The sequence below is a fragment of the Peromyscus eremicus genome, chromosome 1 (assembly GCF_949786415.1).
Source record: "Peromyscus eremicus chromosome 1, PerEre_H2_v1, whole genome shotgun sequence".
NCBI classification, from domain to species: domain Eukaryota; kingdom Metazoa; phylum Chordata; class Mammalia; order Rodentia; family Cricetidae; genus Peromyscus; species Peromyscus eremicus.
Window position 1 is genome coordinate 47,388,351 of NC_081416.1, and position 27,868 is coordinate 47,416,218.

General features: G+C 38.4%; 1 protein-coding gene across 7 annotated transcripts in view; it reads left to right on the top strand.

Moving 5' to 3' along the window:
* Positions 1 to 27,868, top strand: part of Tle4 (TLE family member 4, transcriptional corepressor) — a 140,039-nt gene that overhangs the window by 83,103 nt on the left and 29,068 nt on the right. For 4 of the 7 annotated variants that reach the window (XM_059260099.1, XM_059260115.1, XM_059260109.1 and 1 more), the window contains one exon: positions 26,768 to 26,857. The exons of the other annotated variants lie outside the window; for them this stretch is intronic. In XM_059260099.1, the coding sequence (XP_059116082.1) occupies positions 26,768 to 26,857 (90 nt within the window). The remainder of the gene's footprint in view (positions 1 to 26,767; positions 26,858 to 27,868) is intronic. 7 annotated transcript variants of the gene reach the window in all.

Here is a 27,868-nt window from a genome sequence, read left to right on the forward strand (position 1 = left end):
TTCTAGATGGTTTCCTAAGATATGCCTGAACTAGAAGCAGATGTCTGATTTGAGAATCTTGCCTCCTTCAATGTAAACAAATAACTTCTGGGCAGGTGTTGGAAATAATATGGAAATCCTATTAAGGGGCCCTGGGTTCCTGTCAGTCAGGAAGCCTATGCCACAAAAGGGTTGGTTGTCACATAAAGGAGCATAGTAAATTCTCATTAGGCTTGAGCTTTTCCCAGGAAATGATTGTCTCCTTGTGTTTTTTCTCCTGTGAATCTGAATGTAAGCTGTTGCTTCTATTGATCTATTCACTGGCTTTATTTTTCTCCTCTTCATTATAGATCTTTCCTGGCCCTGCCAGCCCATAGTCTCCCCTTCACCCACCACTTCCCTTTAGATTAACACTTGATCTGTGCTGCTACCCTGAAAGTTCTGACATTTGTGATTTTAACCTCCCAACCTGGGTGGGGGTGGGAGGAAGAGTGGAGACCTGAAGGAAGAAGTACAGCTTGCTTCTTGGGCCTGTTCTCCAAAGAGCCAGGGCTAATTGGATGGACTCAGTACTTGGGGCTGTTGGGAACCAGCACTGTGAGCAGCAGCCATGAACATAAACAGTGTCCTTATGTACATATACTTGAAGTTACATTTTCATGAATCAAGGAGAAATTTGAGTTATGAAGAGAGAGGTTTTAGGTATACCTCTGAAGCTACCCTGTCCAGTATTGTAGTCACATGAAGCTTCTTTAACTTAAATTAGTTATAATGAAATAAAAATACAAAACCCAGTTTCTTAGTTGCGCTAGTTGCATCTGAAGTGCCCAGTGGCCATAACAGGGAGACACAGACACGAATCATTGCAGGAAGCTCCCTTAATGACACTGAAGAAGAGACTAGCCTGATTAGGCTTACTACTTCTGCTGTTCCATCTGGCTGAGGCATATTGCTGATTTTTAAAGGCAGGGTCTCTGGATGAGTAGAAAACAAAGGTCATGCTGAGCCTGGTAGTGTAGGCCTCTAATTCTAGTTACTGAGGAAACTTAGGAGGTTCACCCATTTAAGACCAGCCTGAGTAACTTAGTGAGACTGACTATCACAAAATAAAAAGTAAAAGGAAGATTGGGCTGGACCTGGAGCTGGAGCTTAGCAGACTTGAGGCCTTAGGGGAGAAGAGAGAAACAAGGAGGTGGGAAGCCAGGCACGCAAGTAGTCGAAAAGGCATACCAGAAGAAAATGGGCAAGGGGTATGTATGTGTGGGCTTTGGTGGTCAGTGTTGGTGTGGTGTACTGCACTAATATGGTGATCTCCAAATTGGTATAGGATTTTATTCATTTACTCTTTGGTAATGAGATCTGATGAAGGAGGTCTTCCCAAAATGAAACTGTAGGAGATGGATTTTCATATTTCTGTGTAAAAAGTTTTGGTGGTGGGAGGGGCAGTGTTGGAGGTTTATAGGGAAGGGTGCTCTTTGTAATACTTATAAGGTTAACCATGGGTAAACACAAAACAAGGCTTCAGAGAAGGCACACTATTATTATGCAGCAGTTTTTGGACTATAGTCCCGGAGATGCACTTCATAAAGCCAATAAAGCTCGCACTGGTGGTCTCCTGTTGCCCTAGCAACGGACCATGGGGCACAGTATATGTGAAATGCATGAACATCTGCGAATTAATCTTTCTTGGTTTGTTCTTTTCTTGGCACTGATTGGGCCACTTGGGCTTGGGCCTGTGACACTGAGTGTGAAGGGTAATCTGGAGCTGTCCCCAGGGCCTTGCCCTGAGTGGGTGGTGGAATGAAAAGTGAAGGGAGATTTATCCCAGTGGGGCATGCAGGAGTAGAAGGATTTAGCCTGACAGCACTCTCAGTGGGATGTTATTAGCTTACTTTCTTGTGGCATGGGGAAATGAATAAAAATTTTTCTAGTAAATCTGGACATCATTGAGTTTATTAGGCTGCTCTGAAAAAATAATCTGTAGAGAAAATTGAAATAATCACTTGTTTTTGTACCATAGTTACCATGACTTGCAAGCTCTAAGGTACCATTGTCCTCGGCTTAGCCCTTACCCTATATTGGACTGTCAGTGATCTGAATGAGTTTTCTGAATTGGATGGGTAGGTTGGAGTTTGATTTGATAATAAAATTTGGTAGTTACCTAGTATGACCTTATATTCAAGAATTTCAGAATAGGCTAGTGACACTTTTGTTCTTGGAAGAACAAACTATGACTACATACATAAGCAAGAGAAGTAGCGCTTTTGGTTAGATTCTCCATCAACCATCAGGATTGACTTCTTCAGGCTCTCTGTTTTACAAGCTGCCACCCACCTTGCTGGCATTGTCCTGGATCCTCAGACTGCAAGTTCTTCCTGTTAGCCCCAGATGTTTACATGTTAATTATTCTTGTCACTGTCAGTTTCTTTCACTCTTCCTTCTTTGCTACCTCTACCCTTTTTCCTTCCCACTACAGCCTTTCTATGCGTCTCTTTCTGGGGAGAAATGAAAGAATGCTATAGCATGAAATACTATCATAATGGAGGTAGTCTTTTATTATTATTATTATTATTATTATTATTATATTATTATTATTATTATTATTATTATTATTATTGAAAGTAAAACATTTAGTAAATACATGAAGACAAGAATCTTCACAGTTCATTTGATTTGTTTAGCATTTTATATTGAAGGGCATTTGAATAGAGAGAGAATTACTTAATTTCTCAATTCAAATATTTTCCTTTGTATATCAAAAAAGCTTAAGTGAGATAGGTTTTTTTATTTTTGATAGACAACTGGCCAAAAGTTCTTTTACCGGTGCCTGACCTTTGAAACCTGTTGATATTGATAGATAAGCTTTAAAGCATGCATATAACTAGTTACTGATGATGGGAGAAGGAGGTCTGAAGGCAGGAATCCACTAGCACTACCACCATGTGTGAAGGCTGACAGTGATGTTAGTAGTCCTGACTTGATGCATGCTTTCCACTCAAATTCTGAAAGCTGTTTGTAGAAATTAGCAAAACAAGGGAATATGGAAACTTAAAACCATTATTGCATGGTTTACCAGGATTTGATCATTCTCACTTACGTTGAGGTGATTTGTCTGGTTGGGGGGTAATCATTGTAATAGCTTCTTCTACTTCATCTGTAGTTCATATAGCATCTTCTCTCACTCTGTCAAGTGAGCAGCATTAGCTAATAACTTGAAACCAGTCTGAAAAGTAGAAGAGTTACAGGAACCATGAGATACCATTAGAAGGAAGTAGAAATCTCAAAAATTTGGCTTTCATATCCTGGACTGTTGTTTTTTAAGCACAGTTCTTTATGCCAAGAACTCTAGAAGAGTTGTAGTCCCTTGTGGTAAGTAGTAAAATACACAGTATTTAGCAGACCTGGAGCCTGTCAGTGATTCATCAACAAGCTATCAGTATAGTGACAACAGGAAATGAAATTTGAATCTCCACTGCTTTCTTCATTTAGATTTGACAAAGTATCTTAAAAGTATAAAGGGCTCTGCAGGTTTAAGGATTAGAAAAAGAACACCACTGTAGAAGAGAATTGGTTAATATTTAGGTATCCTATCTATTGTTTGTGCTGGCTTGACAAACAAAATTATTTCTTGATCTTTATTTTTAACTGAGTGATGAATTGATATTGTAGTTCTGGGCATTGAATGTAAGGCCATGTGTATGTTAGGCAAGTGTTCTATCATTAATCTATATACAGTATAGCAGTGGGTGCAGGGTTTTGTGGAACAGTAGTTTGGTGTTTTAAGATGGGGCTTCTGAAAACTCCTGATGAGTTTTCATGTTGAGTTTGCCCACTTTTGTGGGTCAGAGTAAAAATCCCAATGGAAGTCTTAGTGCAACATGTCTAATTATTTTAAAATTATATATCTCATTATCAAGTATACTGTTGTAATGATGTAGAGCACAAAGTATTAATTACCAACCCTTTGGAGTTGTCACTATTGGAACCTGATGGGTTCTTCTGTTTCTTAGAAAAACCTGAGTTCCTCACAGCTTTATTAGACCCTAGATACTGCCTTTAGGTTTAGGTGCTCTGAAACTAGCTGTTGGGGAGGCCACCAGAAGGGGACTGGGTCAGTCCTGAAAGTCATATACAGGCTCATAGTGTGGAGGGACAGTCTTTGTGTACAAAGGCTTTGGGGGGGGTGGGGGGCGGGGGGGGGGGTAGTTCTTGAGTTCTTGGTCCTAGCAGAAGGTGCTCAGTTGACAGAGGGCCCTGACTCTCAAGTCAGGAGCCCCTTTGCCAGGTTCTTTGGTTTCTTTTATATTTCACAAACCATATCCTTTAGGGGAAAAAAGAGAGGGAAATAGGAACTTTTGTGTCTTGAAATATTGTTTTGTTGAATAAACATTTTTATGAAAAATAGGCCAGGGAATTCTAAGATTCCTTTAAAAACCAGTACATTTATAGTTTATTTGCAGAATCTAACTATACTTTAAAAATACTTTTTTCAAACCCAGTAGAAATGCTTGCATTGGGGAGGCAATTGAGTGAAGCTCCCTGGGGCTCTTTAATGACAGACACACACACACCTACACACACACACACACCTACACACACACACACACACACACACACACACACACACACACACACACACACCCCTACTCCTTAGGAAAGCTCAGGCAGTGGTGAGAATGCCAGGCAAAGGTTAGATTTAAAAGGATTAGTCATGAAGCCTTGGGCTTCTTAGAGCAGAGATTAACATTCAGAACTAACTGGGGTCATGATTTTTGTTTCAGCTGCCTTTCCTTCGTTTATTCTCTGCTTTGGTTGGCTAGCTAGAAGTGCCACAGGAATATTTGAAGAGCCTTGTTTAGTAGTTTACGTGGGAAGTTGTTGAATTATTCACATAGCAAATGATTAGACAAGCACTTGTCCATCTGACTGAATTATTCTACATGTTTGCTGAAGCAGCAAAGAAGGTGAACAGCATTTCCTCCTCCAGAGGGTATACAGTGGCGGTATTGACCCATCTAGTTATTGGGTTTCAGCCTTTTGTTGACATTGTTGTAAATGAAAGCAGCCCTTGTTGATCTCTGAGCAGCTGGGCTGGATAATTGTGAAGGATTCCTGCTTGTTGCTGTTACCCTGGTGTTTGCAGTGGGTTGTTTGCTTTGACTTTTGTTGAACTGTTGACAAAAGCATTAGATACAAATGGGAACAAATAAAGTGGTGAGATGCCAGGAGGGCTTGGCAGGAGCTGTGGTTTTCATCCTGACTTAAATGAGGATGGTAGAACCTATCTAAATGGGAAACATGGATGTGCGTGCGTGCGTGCGTGCGTGCGTGCGTGTATTTGCTGATTATGTGCATCGACTGTGTGTGTGTGTTTGCTGTTTATGTACATCGGCTATTTTTAAAGACCAGAGAACCAAAAAGGCCAACAATGCCATAGCCCTAAAAAAAAAAGTCATATTTCACCATGCTTATCAGGTGTGACGCTGACCAGGAATGATACAGCAGAAATAGTTTGTCAACTCCTTAAACAATTCAAAACCTTATTATTTTTTTTTTTAAATGATGAAGGTATTTTAGATTGGTTGATGACAGGTGTGACATCATGATGGAGGTTAGGAAGGACCATATATCCTAAAATAGCATAGCTAGGAAAAAGGAAGTCATTTACTGGAACACTTTCAATTTGGTTGAAACAAAATATTCTTTTGTATATTCAAATGTGGCGTAGCTCAGCTGTTGAAAAGCCAGAAAATTAATAGTATTTTTAGTGAAATAGCAAAAGAATGTCAACAACATAGCTGCAGATGATAATGCTGGCATTTTATTCATGAAGAATTATCAATGCACATTATAGGACAGCATGTGTGACTGAAAATGATTGAGAGTTGGAGAAGCCACCATCCTTCTGCTCTACGATTTCACTTTGAATAAATCTTCCTCCAGCTTCTTTTGTATATGGTTTTTCCTTATCAGAAGCCTAAATATGGTCTTTTTGGCCCTGGGTAGTATACACGTTTCTCAAGGTGACCCTCCCAATATTGACTCACAAGCCAATGAGTTTGCTTTCAGGACACAGATGGGCAGTGGAGGTGGGTCATCTTCAGAGAAGGGCTCCTGCTGACAGGTTGTCTCACAAATTTTGTGAAGGTTGTCTAAAAGCCAGCAAAATTTAACCATGATGCAGTGAATGGAAACTGTCACAGAATCTTCTTTCCTTATTTGGAATAATTAATGAAGCCAAAAGCATGTTTATGAAACACTAGCACAAATAAATGGCAACTACAGTTAGGGAATTAAAATGCCCCTTGGAACAGTATACTTCGGTGATGTGATGCTTGTTGGATTGACTAAATTATATTTTAGTGAGGAAAAAAAAGCCATAATTTGTGTTTATGTTTTGGTCCAGGGTGTTCTAGTCCTGTCAAGAGGCCCTTTTGTCAGTACTACTTTACTCAGTTCTAGAACAGGGAAGGGACCGGGACTCTTTACTCTGTTCTCTTCTCCAGCTTCGGTATTGGATTCCCCACCCCCTACCAGGCTTGTTTCTTTTTGTCTTTTGTAATTAGGCTTTGGCTAACCTACTTCATGGAATCAAATCTTAAGAAATTACATAGTAATTATATAGTAAGTATTGGCTGACTGGACATTTCAAGGTGGGCCTTGCACTTTCTGCAGTTCTGGGGATGAGTAGTCAGCTGAGGGTAGGAAATTGATTGCAAATGTGGGTATACATTATATACTAGTTTACTTTTTAAAAAATGCTGCAGAATGTAGCTCCTGGGGTTTTGGTTCTCAGGTGATGTATTACTTCTTCCAATAATGACAAACAAAAGAATCTAGATCTTGAAGTTCTGGACTGAGTAGGAATACTGTCTGTGAGATTAGGGAGTTGACATTGCTCCCAAAGTTTAATATTCAAGGATGGAGGTGGGAAAATCAAAAAAACTTGAAGAAAAAAATAGCAAGACAAAAAGTTTTATCATCGTTAACAAGCTTAAAAAAAAAAAAAAACCACAGGAGGATATGAAACATCACATACTTGTCTCAGCCAGCCTCCAAAATTATGAGAGACCTTAAGCAAAAACACAATAAAAGACCCATAAGTGAAAGAATGAGTTCAAGGGGAATTTACTTAGGCCAAGACAAATAGATTGGGACACTACGCCCTGAGGCAGCGACCAGGACTGCAAGGATAAGCATATTCAGAGACTTCACAGCCTCTGTAGTCTCACTGTTCTCCTGTTCTTCCTGATACTCTTCCTCCTCTTTTCACACTACTTAAGCAAGTATTCATACTTGCTGTGCTTTTAAAACTAAAATAACATCCTTGTAAAGGGTGACTCAAGGAAGCTCTGCATACTGGTTGAACCTGGTTTCTGAAGGTTGGGAAGCTGGCTGACAGGCTGGGGCCTGTTCACTTCTGTGCATGTGATACAGTGTGTTCTATAGCCAGCCTTTGTGAGGAAGGTAATGTAGGGATGTTTGCTCTAACAACTGGGTGGCATAGTGTCTGCACTTAGCACATGCTTATAGTTACTCCTTTAAAAAAAAAATTAGTATACTGTATGAGTAGTTGAAAATGAATTGGTTTTCTTTATTCTTCTAGAATATTTAACTAGTGCTCCACAGGCAGAGTGACAACAGAAAGAAGCAAACTAAAAATGTGCCAGGCTGTGGGGGAAATTATTCTGGAATTAAATTTTTGCTACAACAGATCTATGAAATGGATCTTGTAAGTGCAGATGGTATAGAATTAAGTGTAGCTATCTGAGTACATATTTAATTCCTAAGGGGATTTTATGTTTCAGGATCATTCAGCCTCTGGTGAGATCATGACTTTGATATGTTTTAGAGCAAGACCACTTGCCACTCAGAATACATGAAATCAGAGAGCAAACTGGGAGAACCTTGTACTTCTTGTTATTTTAAATATTTTTAATCTTGGTTTAAAAGGCTTTGCCTTCTGTGCTAGCACTGTGTGCTTCTTCTGCTAGGAGAGGCCAACAATTACTTGTTCAAGTGCAGAGTGAGCGGCTGAGGACTGTGGTTTACCTTGTGTTTTACAGAGTGCCTCTTTTATTTTCAGGTCAGATTATCTGTAAAATGGACTTGTCCCTCTAGTGCTGTAATGCTTCACAGTGCCTCCTTCCCCTAATTGTGTGGGGAGGGAGCATACCCAGCAGAGATTGTTGAGCAGTGGAGACTCTTGCTTCTTCTCATTATTTTACTACTCATACACCTAATCCCTGTCAACAAGGTTGGCTGTTATGAGAAAGAATACACATCCCTGCACTATAATGCCGATTGATTTGCAGCTTCTTTTCTTTGGGCTGAGTTAACATAGGAAACTCCTGAGGCGTTAAGAATCCGCCTTGGTGTGGTGCATGTGCAGGAAAAGGGGCTTTTGCAGCATTTAGGGTGCTGGGGGCAGCAGACCTGGGTCCAGTAGGAGAGATTAAGGCTGTGCCCCACCCTTGTCTGAATTCTGAATCCTTCCTTCACAGTGTATTATTCCAGGTAACCTCAGTAGCAGCTAGCTTCACTTTCTCTATTGCAAATCTATGTGGGGAAAAAAGAAGCATGTGGGTTTGGGGAAGGGAGTTTGGTGGGAGTTTGAGGGGGATCAATGTTTTGTTGTTTCATTTTGGCGTGTGTTCCCTTTAGTTATCAGTGTTGTGCTGTCTAGCTGTTGTCAACAGCTACAGAAGGAGGGAGACTTTCTTCTATCATACACAGGACAACCAGAATGTAAATCATATTACTAGAACTGGCAGAGTCTAGCTGACTCCATGTTTCTCAATAGAAGTGCCAAAGGTGCCAAAGCTCTTGAAAACAAAATACACGTTGGTTGTAAGATGGTGATTACCTTTGTGACAAATAGGAGAACTAGGACAGCAGGTTGACATAACTGCATTTTCCATGGGGTCAGGCTCTCAGAGACTTCTGAATTGTGAGGGTTTTAGCTTCCCACGTAGGCCAGGAAAAAGATTTGGCAAAAATTGGTTTTCTAGAGAATTGCCTCATCTGGAAGTGGAAAACCGTTTTCCTCTATAATCTGTGTAAGACAAGCTCTGGGAGTCAGTCATCCGATCATATTTGGAGCAGCCATTCTTGCCAACCACTCGATCTTTGGTTTTAGAAAAGTAGGTCCACCAAAAACCCCGAAAAAGGACATCTTTGTGCTTGGTAATTGTTCTGCTTTCACCTATCTGGCATGCTAGTTTACATGCTTAGCTCAAGATTGAAATTCTGTTACAAAGGATTCATATTTCTGCTGTCATCAAAAGTGAGCATCCATTATGTTTCTTTGATATTTGTTTTATATGAAAAGATATCTTTGCTAGCTCAGAAAATACTAAGAAGGACTAAATTGAGTGGAAACCTTATGTAACCTTAGAGTTTTGACAAAGAAACAAAGTACAATAGAAAGTAGGTAGAGTGGAGAAAACATTCAGCCCAGGAACTCAATTTAAAGATGCTGGTGGAATAGCTCAGCAGGTTAAGTCGTCTGCTACCAAACTTGACAGTCTGAGTTCAATCCCCAGGACCTACATGATGGAAGGAAAGTAACTGACTCCTGCAAGTTCCCTCTAACCATCACATGCATGCATACCCACAAACAAGATAAATAATGTACTAAAAATACTTTCATATTTTTAAAATGTAATTCCAGTCAATTTAGGTAGTCTTAGAACATTGCAAGGTGTGTGAAAGTGTGCTTTAAATGTCAGCAGCCAGTGAAAAGGGCACAGCTGATAGAAACTTTGGCCTTCAAGAACCTGGAGGATATATCCCTGAAACAGTCAAGATAAATACCAAAGAGAATTGTCTGGTATATTGATACCATAACAAATGAAATTTTTAAAAAGCTTGTGTTATTTGGTCTTAAATCTTGAAATTTTTTAATGATTGTCATGTTTATTTTGGGAGATAGGCAAATAAAATATAACAAATACTATTGTAACAAAAATATTCCTAGAAGCAGTTTCTAGAACTCAACTCATAGTCCATTTAAAACAATACTGAGTACAACTCTATTCCATTAGGCAAAATAGCATGAGTTAATGTTGAAGATTTCTTTTTATGATGCACATATGGCAAAAGAGGAGAGTTAGGTACAATGAGTTGAAGTAACTGGCTCACCATTGCCCAGGAGGATATCAGTGTTTAACTCCAGAGTCTGTCCTTACTGCTTCTGCTCAGTTAAAACTCGCATCTCTGATGAATTTTACATAGCCTAGGCTGAGTGTATGTTAGAGATACTAGGAAGCCTTTTAAAAAAGTGTGTGAGCTACTTCCATTTCATGCATATCAAATCAACAAAAATCTAAACTAAATGGATGCTGCTTTTTGTGTTTGATTGTGCTCTTGTGGTTTGTTCCTTCTATGGAACTGATCTGTAAACCCACCCTGTGGATGGTTCACAGTTTGAGAACCTCTCAAACTGGTAAATGAAGACCATTTTTACCTCACAGCATTTTAGAATGTCATCACACAGCCTTGGGTTTTTTGTTTTTTGTTTTGTTTTTTGGTTTTTTTTTTTGTGTGTGTGTGTGTATGTGTGTATGTGTGTTTTATTTCTTATTTCCAGCAGATGTATCTTCCTCTTGCAGCTTAGAATCTGTTGTCTGATTAAATAAAATTTATGCTGATGAAAAAAAGGCTGACAGCATTTAACTTGTAGCTTTATCAGTTTGTTAGGGGTTAAAAGCAATGTTTGTATAATAATTTCGTGATTTGAGTTTTATAGTTTTGGTATCATTTTTATTTCATGGACAAGCAAGAATGGCTATTTTGTTTTTTTAGTATAACCACAAACTTAATTTAGTAGTGATACTTTATAACCTAAGTGTCTATACTAATTCATAATTTTAAAATCTGTTCATCTTTTCAACTCTTCCTTAGTTGGAGCACATACCTATGCTTCTAGCATTTTGGCTCCCGTTTCCTGCTAGCTGACTTGTGGAGATTTAGGGCACAGATGAAGTAGCAACAACTTGTGATAAATACTATTGCTAGCTTTCCTTTATAGCCCTTCCTTTGTGTCCTGCTGCTACCACCTCCTATCTCTAAAAAAAAAAAAGACACCTTAATACACATAAAATAGAGCAGTTGGGATAGTTGAGTGGCAGTCATAGAGAAATGCTTGATCCAGCACTGTTTCAGTTTATGGAGAATGCCTTGAGGAATTAAGTTAAAGTCTGCATGTTATGTTGAGTTATAGTTTGAAAATACCAAATTGAGACCTGTGGCTTGACAAAAACACTTTTGGGTGTGTTTCTGCATCCATTCCCAAAGAATTAAGGCAGAAATTAAGTCTAATGCCAGCCCCAAGCCTTGTGATACAGGCCTATAATCCTAGCTACTTGAAAGACTTAAGAAAGAGAATTGCAAGTTCAAGCTGTACCTGGATTACGGAGTGAGTTCAAGAGCACCTAGGCAACTTAACAAGATCTGTTTCAAAATAAAATGAAAAATTGCTGGGGCCACAACTCAGTAGTAGAATTCCTGCCTAGTGTATGTGAGGCCCTGAGCTTTTTTTTTTTTAAAAAAAAAAAAAAAGAATATAGTCATTTACATTAACAGTCTTTTTTAAATGGGGCCTTAATCACTTTTAAGATCCCTTATTCATTCATTAAGCACTGTTAGTGCCATGTTTATTATTGATTTTTTTTTGCATCTCTTTTAACCAAAAGTTTCATCTGTGTTACACAGGATCCTAAGTAAGATGAGAGATGACAGGATCCTACACTAACCACATTGATCTGTCTGTCTAGCAGTCATAGTACAAGTCTCTTGAAGCTAGGGTGCCCTAGTTGAGCAGAAATAGAGGGATTGCTATTTTATGTCCTTTTGTAACTTCTATATTTGGTGGTCTGTTAATTCCCACTGATACTCATTTTAGATGCAGCTTTAACTATTTTTGCTACCTAATAAGGGCTCTCTGACGCAGGCCAAAATAAAGTAAACAAATTACCATCTTTGTTACCACTGAAACTGTTTTGGTTCTGTACTCTCATAGAGTGCATTTTTTTTTTTTAATGAAATATATGATGAGAGAACTCAACCAGAGGTAGAGTGAGAACAACACTAAACTGGGATAGAGTGTCTTCCACCATTGTTTAAGCTTGCATCTGTTCACCATTTTCTGGAGTCAGTGTTCTTATCCATAGTCAAAGAGTTGGTTCTTGTGAACCTAGACTCTGGGGTGTACTAGGTGATAAAGTCGATTGCACGTTTTTTATTCTGTATTCAATAGTGAAACATTATACAAAGCCCTGTTGTTTTGGCTTAAGATAAATATTACTCTTGTTCATGTGGCCATTCGGAATGAATGAGAGCTGCTTTAGACATACAAACCCTACTTCAGTTTACCTCCTGTATTCGAAGATGCATCTTGCCTTCTTCCAAATCCATGTGCGGATGACAAGTTATAGCCTTGAATTGACCACATACAGTAGAAAACAGTATTCAGAGTAAAAAGGGGCTATACAAGGTCTTTTATAAACTAGAAGCAGGCACATAGCAAATTACTAAAAGTCTTCTAATGCTATTATTTTAAAAATAATAATAATATTTCTATTTCCTTGGATTCTGTCAAGATTGAGACAATGTTTATATAAACTACCTTGCAGAGTACCAACATCATAGTCACTTCTCAGTAAATATCATCACATGTTCCACTTAGTATTCTGGCTAATTTTGCTGAAAGATATAGTCCTTGGCATGAACTCAATTCATGGCATCTTCATGATGTTCTATTTTTTTGTACATGTATCAATAGTAGAAGAAATATTAGTAGTGAGACTGTGAATCCCCAGGCCTGTGGTTTGTATCTGTTTCATTCTAGGGCCTCTTTTCCTTTGTCTTCAGTTTGATTAATTTTATGCCAATAATTGTATAATTATTTCATTAAACCTTTTAGATGGCATTTCTGTATTTTAATATAATCAGAGATAACTTTAATCAGTTTCTTTTCTGAAAACAAACTTGAGACTGTACTATCTAAAACTATCAAGATATGACATCCTTACAGCTGTCCGTCTTGAGAATTTTGTAGGTTTGCCCATCATTACCTCTATGATAACATGTGTCATCAAACCATGGCTGCTGAGCTTTGCTTGTGAATCAGAAGTGGAATGTAAGAGTTTCACAGTCATCAAACTCTTGACACCTCACCAGGTGCCCTTGCTACATTTTATCTCTTTTTCTTTTGAATGTTAGATTGTGTATGAAAATGAATATCACATAAGTACATGACCAGTGAAACAAGCAGTGAATGATTTAATTGATAAACAGATGCAGGAAACTGTTTATGTTGTCTTTATACAGTTTCTTGTGACCGTTACAGAAATTAAGTGTATGAACTATATTATGAAATATATGAAGCAAGACAGAAAAGATATGTATAGAAACATATAAAACCCCAAGGGTGATGAGGTCCACAGATGTTGCCCTTCAAGTTATATGTATAAACTATCTCTTTGATATTTAGGGTATTTGTCTCCTGACTCTTCACTTTGTGATGAACCTGATGCATTAGCACAGACTTCAACAGGAATACATGAAATGCACCAAATGTCTGTGCTTATCAGGAAAATTCCATTGCAGTCATGAGTAAGACACTCATGTTACTTTATCTCTTGCTGGCTGTAAGGGCCTTGGATAAGACCCATCTCCCATTTTTTACTTAGTATTTAACACCAAAGTAGTAGACTGGGTGCTTTCTAAGCTTGTATATAACAACTAAAGACTAACATTTAACCTAGAGGGAATTATGTATTAAGGAATTAGAATAATTTCATGTACTTATCCACTGCAGTGAAAAGAAATCATTAGTCAAGTCAGTAAACAATGTACTGTTTTTATCATAGAGCAAAGAGTTCTGCACACTACAGTAGAAGTGAAAATCAACCAGACACAGTCTTTTACCCCCTAGAATGATATCACTCATGTACTGAGATATTTAGAATATACTAACCTTCCTTACTTAGTTTCATGTGTTCTCTTGAAGATAAAAGATCTGATATCCACATTAAAGTAGCCATTGTAAGTTAATATTAATTTTTCAAAGCTATATACACACAGGTATTTAGTGATTAAAAAAAATTCACTTGGTAGCAAGTTGAGCCTGGCCTGAATTAACTTGAAATATTAACTTTCAATTATAGATTGTTATTCCAGACCCTGCTACATACAGTAAATGTATTATACTGGCCCTCTCAAGTGCCCCACATACTAATTCTCAAGTGTATCTGACCCTGAAGGCTTTCCTGGTGTGTATCATTCAAGTCTAGTGTCAAGATTTGCCCATTTGTTATCTGTTATTCTGCCATTGAATAGGAAAAGAAACAAAATCTGTCTGTTTCAGCTTTTAACACCCCTGTATTTCCGTGACAGTGATCTGCTACAGTGCTTGTTTCACTTCTACTAAATAGGGAGAAGGAGGAAAGTTCAGGCAGCTGCTCCAAACCAGTTAGCCAGGAGTTTCCTGTCTAGCATCCTCTCTTTAATTAAGCCATGAACAAATGCTTGTTGGTTAAATGAGGTTATTGAACAGAAGTTTATGACCTTCCTCTTGCATTTAAATCTCAAAAGTATTCATTATGTCAAGGTAGAGTTGGGTGACACCATACCCACCACAGCCACAGTCTTACCTGTCCAGGTCCTGCTGAGTATGTCCTGAGAACTTGATAGCACAATGGTGATTGACTCCGTATTTTAAAAAAATTATAAAAATTGTATGATACTCTCTTTCACTTATGTAGACAAGGGGCAGTATTACACTCTTAAAGCTGTTATACAAGTACAGGAAAGAAAATGCATCAAGCATGATACAGATTGCAAAGCCTTAAAATTAATACTGTCAGGCCTTAAAAGAAGAAGTGTCAGCTTGTGATGTAGATCACTGATTTATCTCCACCCGTAATCCTGTCTTCAAGGTTAATTCTTTCTGTTTGCATGCTTGTTCTCTTTATTTCTTCAAGTCTTCTAACTGGGTTGTCTTTCTTAGGGGGCCTACTTTTTTCATGAAACCCTATAATAAGGTAACTTTATATAGAATGTGCTCAAAGAGACACTTAAATGAAAATGAGTTACAGAATTAGTTAAACATAAACACTGAATTATTTTATTATCGGATATAGAGAGAGCTGATGATGGAGCTGCCATGATGTTTGACCTGACGACTTACAGCTGTCATTGTTCTGGTACCTCTACCTACTGAGTTCTTTAAATCACAAAATTATACATCTTTTGAATACCAAGAATAATTTTTCAAATATCAGGCAATTCTTTACTATTTAAGGGAATGGTATTTTTATACAGTAGGGATATGTGTCTACATTATTTAATTCTAGAATACCAGTATAATTTAGAAATCAGACAAGAAGGCAGTTTTTTTCTAATTATATCAGTTATACCAGTATATAGCTTTTTAAAAAAAAAATCTTGTCTTTTAGCCAATGAATAAGATAAAACTATAGATAACCTCACTTACTTTGTCATGGTACCATATTTTTTGTCCAGGTATTAGTGAAAATCATTTGGTATCCAGAATCAGAAACACCGTGTTCTAAAACTCACTTCATCCTTGGTTACCTTTTATCATCTTAATCAGCCTCTTAATCTCACTAGTTTTGCTTGCTTAACCACTAAAATATTAACAATAATAATAATATTCGAATAGGTTTTGTGCAAGCCATGTATGGTGATAATATGGAGAAAAGGTGTTGGCAAAACAGTAATGAGTTTCTGATAGTTTAATGTTTTTGTCTGTTCCTAATACGGATGTTTGACAAAGAAAAAGGGGCATACATTCCTGAAATACATGCACTCGATAAAAAGGCTATGTCAGTTTGAATTGTGTAATGATTCTTTCTAAACTGTGAAAATCTCAGCAGTGTTCGTGTTAGCTGAGAATGTGAGTGAGAGATGGTATCCAAGTTAGGTTAAGCTACATTGACTTTGCTCATATAATAACTCCAGTCAGTTCTGGGTGGTCTAGAATGTCTTCAACTCAAAAGATGAGTGTCCCTGAGGTATAATTTGTTACCCCCTCACTCCCAGCAGCCAGCCAGATACAGCTTATTCTTTTGTCAGTGGTCTGAAAGAGCCTCTGTTGGCCTTAGGTTTACTGTTGGACCATTGGCCAAAGCAAGTAGTAAAGCAAAAGCTAGCATCAGTGTGGCAAGCCACTAACAGCTGTGGACTATAGAGAAATGTCAGACGTCATGGATGCCATGATAGCCCATCTGCCACAGTGGTCTTGGAGGCAGAGAAATATCTGCCGGAGTGGAAACCAGCTTGGAGCCCAATGTGTGTGAATCATGGTGGTCCTATATCTGTGTGAATGCCTTGTATTATTGCAGTGCCCATATATTCCCATTTCTCATCATTATACTGGAACATTAACAATGTCACCATTATTTGACTGCTTCACAGAAGTAGGTTGAACACAAATATGCACCTTTCATGTTTGAGATAACACAAAGAATATTGTTTCCAAGACAACTTTTATGAAATATCAGCCTTCTGGATTTTAAACTCATACAAGAAGCACTGTTATGCTCATTCATGCTGAGTAATTTGTATACCACAGTAGTTTGTTTGGAAACATGCCTGTTGTTCTTTAAAATATGCTTAATGCTAGATTAGAGAACAGGGTTTGTCGGGGGGGAGGGTGAACACCCCACCCCACCCCGTTTATACAAGCTCATTTCTAAGGCATTTAAAATAAAGAGCTTGGGCCTGTATGGTATTTAAAAACCCTTCACATGATGTTTTTTAAAACAGATCAATTTCAGCATTAAAATGTTAGGAATTCAGCCAAGGAGCATTCAGTGTGGATTGTATAGCTGTAATCATAATGTATTATAACTATCTTCTTTGAAAGTGATTGTAGCAGCACAGTTGAACCTGGTGAATTACATAATTTAAGAGTGTTTGCCAGAATACTATTGGAGAGGAATTTTTTAAAGCCTTTCCTGAACCAAAGCAAAATGAAAGATGGATTTTATTATGCAGTACTTAAATCATAAGAATAGTCATCACAGAATATCTAAAGATAACTCATTTAAATTGAACAGAAGGTCATATGTCTGAATGTCAGTTATCATACTTAACTGCTTGCCAGAAAATTGGGATGTAAGAGAGCATGTTTTTGAACTACCTTATTTAATTTAAAAATGTTTTGTTTGCTTACTACCTAAAAATTTTGTCCAATCAAAGGTAATCTTATGATTGGGACCTTATTGAGTTCAGAAATTGACTGTAATTAAGAACTTAAATACCAAGCATACCATTTAGGTGTGTCATTAATCCATCTTGAAATTTTTTTATTTTTTTAAAGAAAATGCTAACATAGGCATGCTTCATCCTCAACCTAATAGCTCGTTTCTCAAGGAAGTGTGCCTTTGTTAGGTTGTTTATTTGTTTAAATTGATGAATTGTTATGGTGGGTCTGTTCTATCCTGTCTGCTATCTTTCTTCACCCAAGAATTAGAATATTTTGGATAGTCTTTGCAATATAAATTTTATTTTTTGAGGAACTAATACAAATTGAATTCTGTCGGTTCATCCACAGTAGAAAGACATGCAACAGGATTGCAGAAAGGAATGAGAGGAATGGATAGGACGTCTACATAAATCTTGACCTATCCTCTACCATAACACTGAAGCATGCTTGCATGCATGTGTGTGTTGGAGACAGTCTAGAAGGTAGTTGCTGAGATATGACATATATCAATCACCCTTATGAGAGGTACATATATAAATGATAACATTTTTTTCCAGTTGTATTTCTTTGTTGTCAAGAACATGTGCTTAATGACTGACAAAACCTTGAGCTTATTACATATGTAATGTTGGCTCCTGCTGTGGGTTAAATTGCATCCGTCTAAAAGATGGCATCCAATTCTGGTTTGATGTCTATGAGTGTGACTTTACTTGGACATAGGACCTTAGTAGGTGTGATTAAGTTAACATGAAGGTCACACTGGAAGAGTGAGGTTTATCTGTCAGTTTTGTTTCATTAATGTAGTAATTGCTATATGGTGCTAATTTAGAATGAGAATTTAAAGTAATAAACCACAATTGATACATGTTGAAAGCTTTTAAAGTTTTGAACTTATCATATATCATATAAGTATATATGATATATAATATAATATATATAGTGATAAAAAGGTAAAGAAGTATTGGCCTTCATGCAATTCATGAGAAGCATGAATCATTTAGTGAACAATTCAACATCACCTCAGTTTGCTATGTGTAGACTACATTTTTGATTTCCCCCTGAATCTGCTGGTTCATACTATAGTATGAAGCTCACTGCAGTGAACTTGCCTGTGCTCTTTGTGCATCCATGAACTGCGTTACTCTTGCCATGGAGAGTTGTCAATGCCTATGGTACTTATTTAGTTGGGTAGTCTACATCCTGTGTAGCCATCTGTGGTTGGCCCTCTGAATGCCAATGCTTCTCCCTTCCTTCATCCTCACACTTCAAAAAAAAAAAAAAAATCTCCAAGAGGAAATTCTCAGAACTTTACTTCCATTCTTTTTCCCTTTCTCTGTTCCCTTCTCTTTTGTTACAGCATTTTCATATCCTTTGCATCTTTCATACTTACACAGAGTACAAGCTTTTGTTTCATGTTAAGAATTCTTAGCTGCTGAGTGTAGTGGCACACAGTTTTAGTCCCAGCACGCATGGGAGGCAGAAGCAGATGTATCTACATGAGTTCAAGGCCAGCCTAGTCTAGAGAGTGAGTTTCATGTCTCAGAAAACACAAACAAAACAAAAGAGAGTTCTTGGCTTAAGATAGTCCTGTAAACAGACCTTTACCCATGCTTCTGTAAATCATACTGATAAAACTGATTGGGTCACAAAACAAAACCTGGAAAAGGACATGAATGTTGGGGGGGTGCAGTTGAGAAGAAGAAAGGGATTAGCAGAAAATGGGTCAGAACAGGGGATAAGGGGCATAAATATGATCAACATTTGTGTACACATATGAGAATGTCACAGTAAAACTAATCTCTGTGTAATTGGTATATGCTAATTAAAACATTTCTTTAAAAAAATGTTTTGCTTAAGCCAGATTTGAATCTAGATCTGTCAGCAAGCCACCTGAGCACCCCCTACACACACACACACACACACACACACACACACACACACACACACACCATCTCATCTTTGTCCTCTTTTCTTGATACCCTGCTGCTAAGTATTTGTTGAATTTCTAACATAGTAGCTAGTTATCTTTACCTTTGACTTTTATAATGTAACCAAACCCTTAAAATTAAAGAATTGTCTTCTGTTATCAGCCATTTGTGGTCATACATGACTTGCACTATTTCTGGAACTCAGATTTCTTTCTATCTAAAATGAGAAGGTTCATAAGTCCTTCTCACATTTTCAATTATTATTAATAATAATAATAACCAAACATTTTGGTTACAACACAGATGTCAATTTAGTCGGTTTGATAGGAAAAAGCTAAAAATCTATACCACTGCCACCTCCTTTTCCTTCTTTTCTTTTATAAATGCTAGGCAAGTACACTACCACTGAACTGCATGATCCCCTTGTTTTACTGTGTATTGGGGAGGTGGAGGAGGTAGTCTCAGTAAGTTGCTCAATCTGACCTTAAACTTGCTGTCTTCCTTATCTTTCTGCTTCAGCCTCCCAAGTGGCTGAGATGCAGGCCTGGACCACACTCTGAGTAACAAGAAACTAGATGGCTTCTCTGGGCCTTCCTAGATAAAGATGTGACTTATCCTGCCCCATTTCGTGGAGCACATTGGAACTATTAGCTTTATTCCTGTTGAGAAGGCCTACCCAGCTGTCTTTATATTCTAATATCCCCATCTCTTTACACCGTATATCAAAATAAAGGTCAAGAATGGTGTGAATTTGGTGTTTGAGAAGACCTCTTGATTGCAATTCTTGTTTTATAACTTGTCTGATTTTTTTTCCCCCTCCTGGTGTTGATTTTTTTGTTTGGGGGCTGAAACTAAACTCACTACTTAAAGTTATACATAATTATTTATTTTTTTAAGATTTATTTTTATTTTGTGCGCATTGGTTTCTCCCCTGCCTGTGTGAGGGAGCCAGATCCTCTAGAACTGGAGTTACAGACAGATGTGAGCTGCCATGTGGGTACTGGGAATTGAACCTGGGTCCTCTGGAAGAGCAGCCAGTGTTCTTAACCACCAATCCATCTCTCCAGTCCAGTAATACATAATTAGACTCTACCTTTCAGTGCATCCTTCTTATGACTGTTTGCTTTGTGTTTCCCATGTTCTTTTATCCCATAGCAGTGGTTACTTACAGCCATCCATGTAACTACAGTGAAGTATCTCAGTCCTTTTGTTCAATGTGACATTTTGGGCCACTTATGTACACTACATTAAGTGAAGTGCTTTGCTGCAGAACTGTTGAACTGCAATGTGGATAGCATCTTTGGATTATTTTGAAAAAATATCCCTATAGTACAGTTTGAGCTTGGAAGCAGAAGTAGTTAGCTCTTCTAAGGTAATGCTTTTTACAGAATTATTTCTTTATTACTGTTTAGTTGGATTGATGTCGACAGTGAACACAAAACTTTGATGTTTTTATATGACATTCTTCCCCACTAATTAACTTCATTAGTGTAGTGGGAAAGAAGACCATATAAAACATCAAAGTCTTGATGTTTAATCACAACTTTAAAGTCTTAGACTCTTCAATTGCCAAACACATTTCAGTTAGCTGAAGGAAGGTCAAGATTCTATTTCCCTTCTTTGGCCTTCAGAGCTTTTCCAGATTCTTTTCTGGTTGACATTGGTACTTGAGCCTAAATGCTAATCTAGACAAGATAAAGTGGCATGTGGAGAACAAAATTAATCCTCCTGCAAGCTATAATCTGGTCTCATTGAGAGCCTAAGTTATGACACAAGGCAGTCATGAATTCTCCTTTTGAGTATTAATGGGAAGGAAGTGTAACATATAATAATGGGTTGTATTACCTTGTTTTCTGTTGTCACAAAGTATCTGAGGCTAGGTTTTGATTTTTCGAGACAGGGTTTCTCCATGTAGTTTTGGTGCCTGTCCTGTATCTCCTTCTATAGACCAGGCTGGCCTCAAACTCACAGAGATCCACCTGGCTCTCCCTCCCGGGTGCTGGGATTAAAGGCATGTGCCACTGCCACCTGGCTGAGGCTAGGTATTTTTAAAAGAAAAAGATTCATTGGCTCACAGTTTTAGAGACTGAGACATAATAATGGGTTATATTACATTGTTTTCTGAGTTGTCACAAAATACCCAAGGATAGATATAATTAAAAAGAAAAAGGTTTTAGAGGCTGAACATCTTAATTGGGATGGGTCCATTTGTTGGCCTCTAGTGAGAGCCTTGTATGACATGATAATGGCATGAACATACATGTGGTAGGGTGGAAAACTAGAGGGATTCAGGGGCTAGATGAACTATAATAATCCCTTTTGAGGATAGCCCTCTCTCTGTCACCTAATTATCTTGCACTAAGCCTCATCTCTTGATGGTCCTACCACCTTTCAACATACTGGGCATCAAAGAAGAGGGACATATACAGCCCATCTCTGGATCATCGTGGACTTCTATTCTCCTGAACTTTCCAGTGTTGTCAAGTTAGAGCCACTTCGTTTTTCTGTGTTACCATGTGTTTCAGCCTTTCAGCTAAGGAATCCTGTATTTACATGTATTGAATGTGAGTGAGGGCTCGGCAAAATTGTCAAAATTCCTAAATGGCCAGTAGATGAGCAACAGGACCTCCTCCTCCTCCTAGGTCATTCCACTCCAGTATGTGTTCTTTCTTTCTTTTTTCATAAGGTTTTACAATAGCAATAATGTAATTCAGATAAGCAATTATTGTAATTGACCTTGATGATAAGTGTCCTTGGCTTATACCACAGTTTGCTTAAATCCTGAGGATGGCCAATTATCTCATAATGCCCACTTCATTGAGATTATTGTTTTAATTATCACATTCAAAATATATCTCTTTGTCAGCATTGTAGAGTCACATGTGGGAATGTTACATTCAGGTGTTCAGAAGTGGGTTAAGAGTGCTGCACTTTATCTCAGGACAGGGTTGAGGTTGAAGTTTTTCTCCCTCACAGCTCTGAACTATGATTTTGGAATTTGCAGTTTCTTATCTGTTGATCATTATGGCATGATTGGCTGCAGGGTGAGAAAGTCTAGGATCTCCCTGAGCTAATTGTGTTCTTGCAGAGGTCCCTAAGGTGATCTGGTGCCAGTGGGTATACAGTTCCAGTTGATTAGGCATTCTAATTGATAGCAATCAACAGTGGCTTGCCATTAGCTGACTCTGCCTTAGGTCAGAGGTTGTCAACTGTGGAATCACTCAGGAGCTTTATAAATATAATTGCTCTGGGATAGGGCCAGGGTGTTCCTCTCCCTCTTCCCTGCTCTCCCTTGTGCCCTCCCCCCCCTTGCCCTCCTCCCCTCCCATTTTCTCTCTTTCCTTATGTGCAGCAATGGCTGAGAGCCACTAGATTTTATCAGTATAGTTGTAAGACATTTGGCTGTTTTTTTTCATACTTCTCTGATAAATATAAGGATGCTGTTTGTCACATGCCTTACATGGACCTGTAAGCCCTGTGGGATTAGGAGTATTCTTGTGGGATACCTAAGACTTCTTTCTTTTTCTGAATTAAGAAACTATATTTGATGTAAGATGCATGAAGTTGGCTTTACTGACTAACCTGATTTCAGCTTTATGTACATATGCATACTTCTCTGAAGGGATCCATTTAGCTACAACTCTGACATCTTTCTCTGATCCATCCTTTTTTCATCATAATTGTTCTATAATTCAGCTCTAGATAACTGTGGTAGTTTCTGATTGGTTCCTGCTTCAGACTACCAAGACCACCTTTCATAATGTCATTCAGAATTTTGCTATTTTAATCTAACATGAATTAGCATGCATACAAAATTTATACTGTACATTTATAATTGTTTTTAATTGCAAAGCATGGATGTAAAAAGATATTTTCTGTCCGTGGGACTTTCAATATTCTTACTCTAGTTTAACTGAGAAGGGGGCAGATGGGAATGATTGAGAATTTAGACCTTTTCCAGGACCTTGGGCTCATTTTTAAAACATGAGTTCCGCCGGGCGGTGGTGGTGCACGCCTTTAATCCCAGCACTAGGGAGGCAGAGCCAGGCGGATCTCTGTGAGTTCGAGGCCAGCCTGGGCTACCAAGTGAGTTCCAGGAAAAGGCGCAAAGCTACAGAGAAACCCTGTCTCGAAAAACAAAAAACAAAACAAAACAAACAAACAAACAAACAAAAAAAAAAAAAAAACCATGAGTTCCTTCACTGCCTGTCAGTGACATGTAGAATAAAACACGGGCTTTACTGTGGCCTAGTGGGCCTGCACAGTTATCACCACCCTACTTTCCATACTGTCCTGAGGCATTCCCCACTCTGCCTTCCATATATTCTAGTTCTGTTTTATCTCCTTTTGTAGCACAGAGTGTTAGCACTTATTTTTAATCTATTTTATTGCTAACTTAGATTATGTCCCCTATTTAAGGTCCCTTGCCTGTTCTTCCTTTATTCTTGGTGTCTTAGACCCAATAGAGTGCCAGGCACTGAGCAGGGCTCAGTAGCAAAACATAGGCTTTGCTACATAATTAGCAAGGTGGTGCAGCTGCATTTCACCTACCATTGTACCTAATTTCTTGTTGGAGTCGTTTGTCAAGCTGCGTGAAGCTGGAGGTGCAGGTGTATGGCACGTTTCTGTCACCATGAGTCAAGGTTGTTCTAGAGGAACATTTAACCTGAATTATACAGACTAGGGAGGAGGCAGAGCTTCTGAAGGAAGCACTAAGCTAAGTGTGCAGCTAGAGGCAGAGTTGAGAACATGCTTCTGTTTACATCTGGAGAAGTAAAGAGGCTCTTTCTCAGTTAGCTTTACCTTCTTTCCATACTTCACAGCAGGTCTCTCAGCTTCCAGCTGCCTTGAGTGGGTTCTTGGCCAGAGCTTGGCCTGTGCCTTTTTGGGCAAGTTCCAGAAGTAAGCAGAGAAGGAAGGACAGCATACCTTCCCTTTCATGTAGTTATCACAAGTAATTCTCATTGGCCTCCTTAGTTCATGCCATAAACCTCATAGTTTCAACAATAGAACTATACCTCTTGAAGTTCCGAAGGCTAAGAAGTCTTGGTCAGGGTACCTCCCATTTAGAGTCTTTACTAAGGGCCCATTTCTGAGACATAAGCAGCACCTGGCTGTGTTCTTCATATTAGTGGGAAGAGCAGATGCTTGCTCTAGCTGTCTTATAAGCTTACTCATTCAACTCATAAGGCTCCACACTTGACCTAATCCCCTTTCACAAGCCCTACTTCCAAATATAAACACATTGGGCTTTAGGTATCAATAGGACATATATTGGAACATAGACATTCAGACTGTAGCCGGCAATCATTGTAGGGCATAAACCCTTATCTCTGTTGAGCAGCTTTGAAAGTAGAAGCCTGGAAGTGTTGCCTGACCCAGAATTACAAAGCTGACAAATGCTAAACCTAAAACTGAAACCAGAGTTTACACACCAGAGCACATGCTTATTGCATTATGTACTTCTTCTTTGAGATTCTATGCCATGGAAAGCTGATGTTTTGTTCGCCTTCACTTCTCAAGTATCTAGCATGTTGCCAACATTCAGCTCAGGGTATAGCTGACATCTTAACACAAGCCTGATTGATCAAATTATTTCTCATTACTAGCTAGGACTAAAGTTCTACACCGAATCCCTTTGTCCCTATACTTTAGCAGCTAATGTCCTCTCCATCCCACTGTCTATTCCCAGTGAACAGAAGTTAGTGAGTACTTGTTTGGAAAACTTTCATCAGTGACCCAAATATCTGTGATATGCCATTTGATTAATCCTTTGTTCTTGGAGACATTCTTGAAAGCCCTAGATTGGAATCTTCGGAAACATCACTGCTCCTCAGGTACTACAAGCTACCTGCCAGATCAAAGGCCGTTGGCCTTATTACTGGAGAGCTGCCTTGTGATGGGATGTTTATACAGATATGTGCATATATGAAAAGAGATACTGGAGCACAGAAACCATACCTGGGTTGCAAATTACTTATATTCATTCATTTACTTAGCAAACACAGCATTGTTCTTGTACTACAAAGTGAAGTCTGTTGAGCCATTTTAGTCTTTAATAGCAAAAGTGTACTCCTGGGCTAGAGTTCTTTCTTCTTAGTAAAATGATGATTGATCAAATAGTATTCATTTCATTTCTCCATATTGCAAGAGTATTTTCTTCTAGTCCATTCTCAGCATGTTGCTATTACTGCACCAATTAGCTTGATGCTGAATTGCAGTTAGTTCCATTCAGTTCTGTTTACTGAGTAGCACTGTAGTGATTAAATGTCATAGGGTACACCAAATATACAAAAGTAATTAACCCAGAAAGGACATGTTAGAATAAAGGTCAACAGCCTCTTTAGCCCATAGTGACAACAGCAAGACTAAGTATTGACAGAAGGGTTGCTGGTAGGTCTGGATGGAGAAGAGGGGTGTGTGTGGGGGGGGGGGGAGGGAGAGGGAGGGAGGGAGGGAGGGAGGGAGGGAGGGAGAAATGGGGAAGAGGGAGAGTATTCACACTTGTCTGCTATGGTAAGTAGAATGGGATGCTAAGATTTGACATCAGATTGTAACCGCCCTACTTATTGTTTGGGAAGAGGGCGAGATAGTAAGCTGCAATTTTGACTTGACTTTCATCACTTGTTAGTGCCAAGCTCTTTCTTGGTTTAACCAGAGTAATCTTTTTTTAAATTAAGATATATAATTACATCATTTTCTCTCTTCCCCTTCCTCCCTCCTCCTAAGCCCCTCCAACACTTTCCATGCACCCACACCCCAACTCTCAAATTTATAGCCTCTTCTTCCCTGTTTGTTGTTTTTAAATATATGTACATGGATGTATGTGTACGCACAGACATATAAATACAACCAGCTGAGTCTTATTTTTGTTGTTTGTGGGTATATGGTAACCAGAGTAATCTCGATGCAGGCTTGGTGACTCAGCCTTTCTTCCAGAGTTTTATACCCTGTCAAACGTCTGCAAATCTAGCTGTCATTGAAAGCTATTGCTTAAAGTCATTTCTCTTGAAACCTTTGCACATACATCTAAGTATTTTTATCTCCTATGTTTTTATCCCTCTATATTTGAGTCACCATCAAGCACAGTTACTATTAATACATTATATTGTTTTACATACTAAAATTTTACATAAAACAGTAGATAACCAGTAATTTTTTTTAAAAAATCAGCCACTAGGAAGCTTTTTCCTCATAAGTACTACATCTTTCTGTCTTATAGTTAGCCTTTTTTTTTTTTTTCCATTTGTATATGATGACTTAACTGCCCAATGGGGGAAATAGGATTTTTTTTTCCTTTGAGGTATAACCATTAGGCAGAAATCCCTAGAGATTGTTATTTTCTAAATGACCATCACAGAAAAACTACTGGTGGCTGTATTCTTCCTGTGGTGGGTCTCTCAGATATGATTCCTTGAGATCTAGCCTTTTCACTAGTCAATCTTAAGTAAAATAATAATATTAATTTTTTAAAAAAAGTGCTTCTCCCTGGCTTCAGCCAGCTATTGACCACGTGATGAGCAACAGGGATGAAGCTAACTGAAAATGGCCCCTCTTCTGCAAGAAATGTATCCCTTTTAGAATAATGAAGGAAATTGGTGGCCTTGGTATGTTTCTTCAACAGCACTCACCATATATGCAGTCAGAGGCAAGGCTGGCACAGACCCTGAAGGAAGACCTGCACCCTAGATTGGTGAATTTGCAACAGAGAAAGGTATCAGTTTGGATTCACCTCTACCCAACGCTACTTACCTCTATTTCAGTTTTATGTTTTCCACTGTTTTCTCTTAATGCCTTTTCAGCCTAGTTCAGGAAATTGTCACCCTCTCACTTTCAAAATCACCACTTTTGAAAGCCTTCCTTTGATGTCCCTATACAAACTCCCACCCACCCCGCTTCACAGACATACAACTATTGAGAACACAGAAGTGATTATATTGAATGTCAAGGATTCAGAAGACTACTATCAAACAGTATATGCTTGCTACGTATGCATAATTTCCAGTATCTAGATAATGAAAACCACATGTGACTGAGCGCGTACTCCGTGTTCCTTTGTTCAACAGCTGTAATTGAGGCAGTGGTGCAGATACCAGGAGAGATGAGGGGCTGAGATGGGACTCACAGGGGAACCTGGCCTGGCTTCACAGGTGGAGAACTTTCAGAATATGACAGTTGGCTGATACAGAAAAACTGAAAAATGTTTAGCCACACAGGCCAGAAAAGAAAATTCTTGGCAGAACTTGCACCAAACTCTCAAATGAAAAGACTTGGGTGTCTGCTCTAAGAAAGAAACTTCCAGATGAAATTAGGGAAAGTAAACAAGGACTGTTCTACCTGTCCTATCATAGTGCTGGGGACTTGCAGTGTCAATGGGTGTTTGTTTCTCTTGTGTTTTGAAAACTTTTTTTGGATGTGTTGCCTAATATGATAGCCATAAGCCACACACACCTTTCAAGCAACAGAAATGTGGCCTGTTCAAGATGAACTATAAGTATAAACTGCAAACCACCCTTTGAAAGTGTAGTACTAGTGAAGAGAGATTGTAAAATATCTCAAATGTTTATATTGCTTATGTATTGATATGGTATTTTTTATGTCTGGAATTATATATGTGACTAAGATTAATTTTATGGTTTCTTTTGTGTTTAATACTGTGGCTTCTAGAAAAATAAATACATGTGTGGCTATATTACATTTCTATTGGCAAATTCTATTCTGAGAA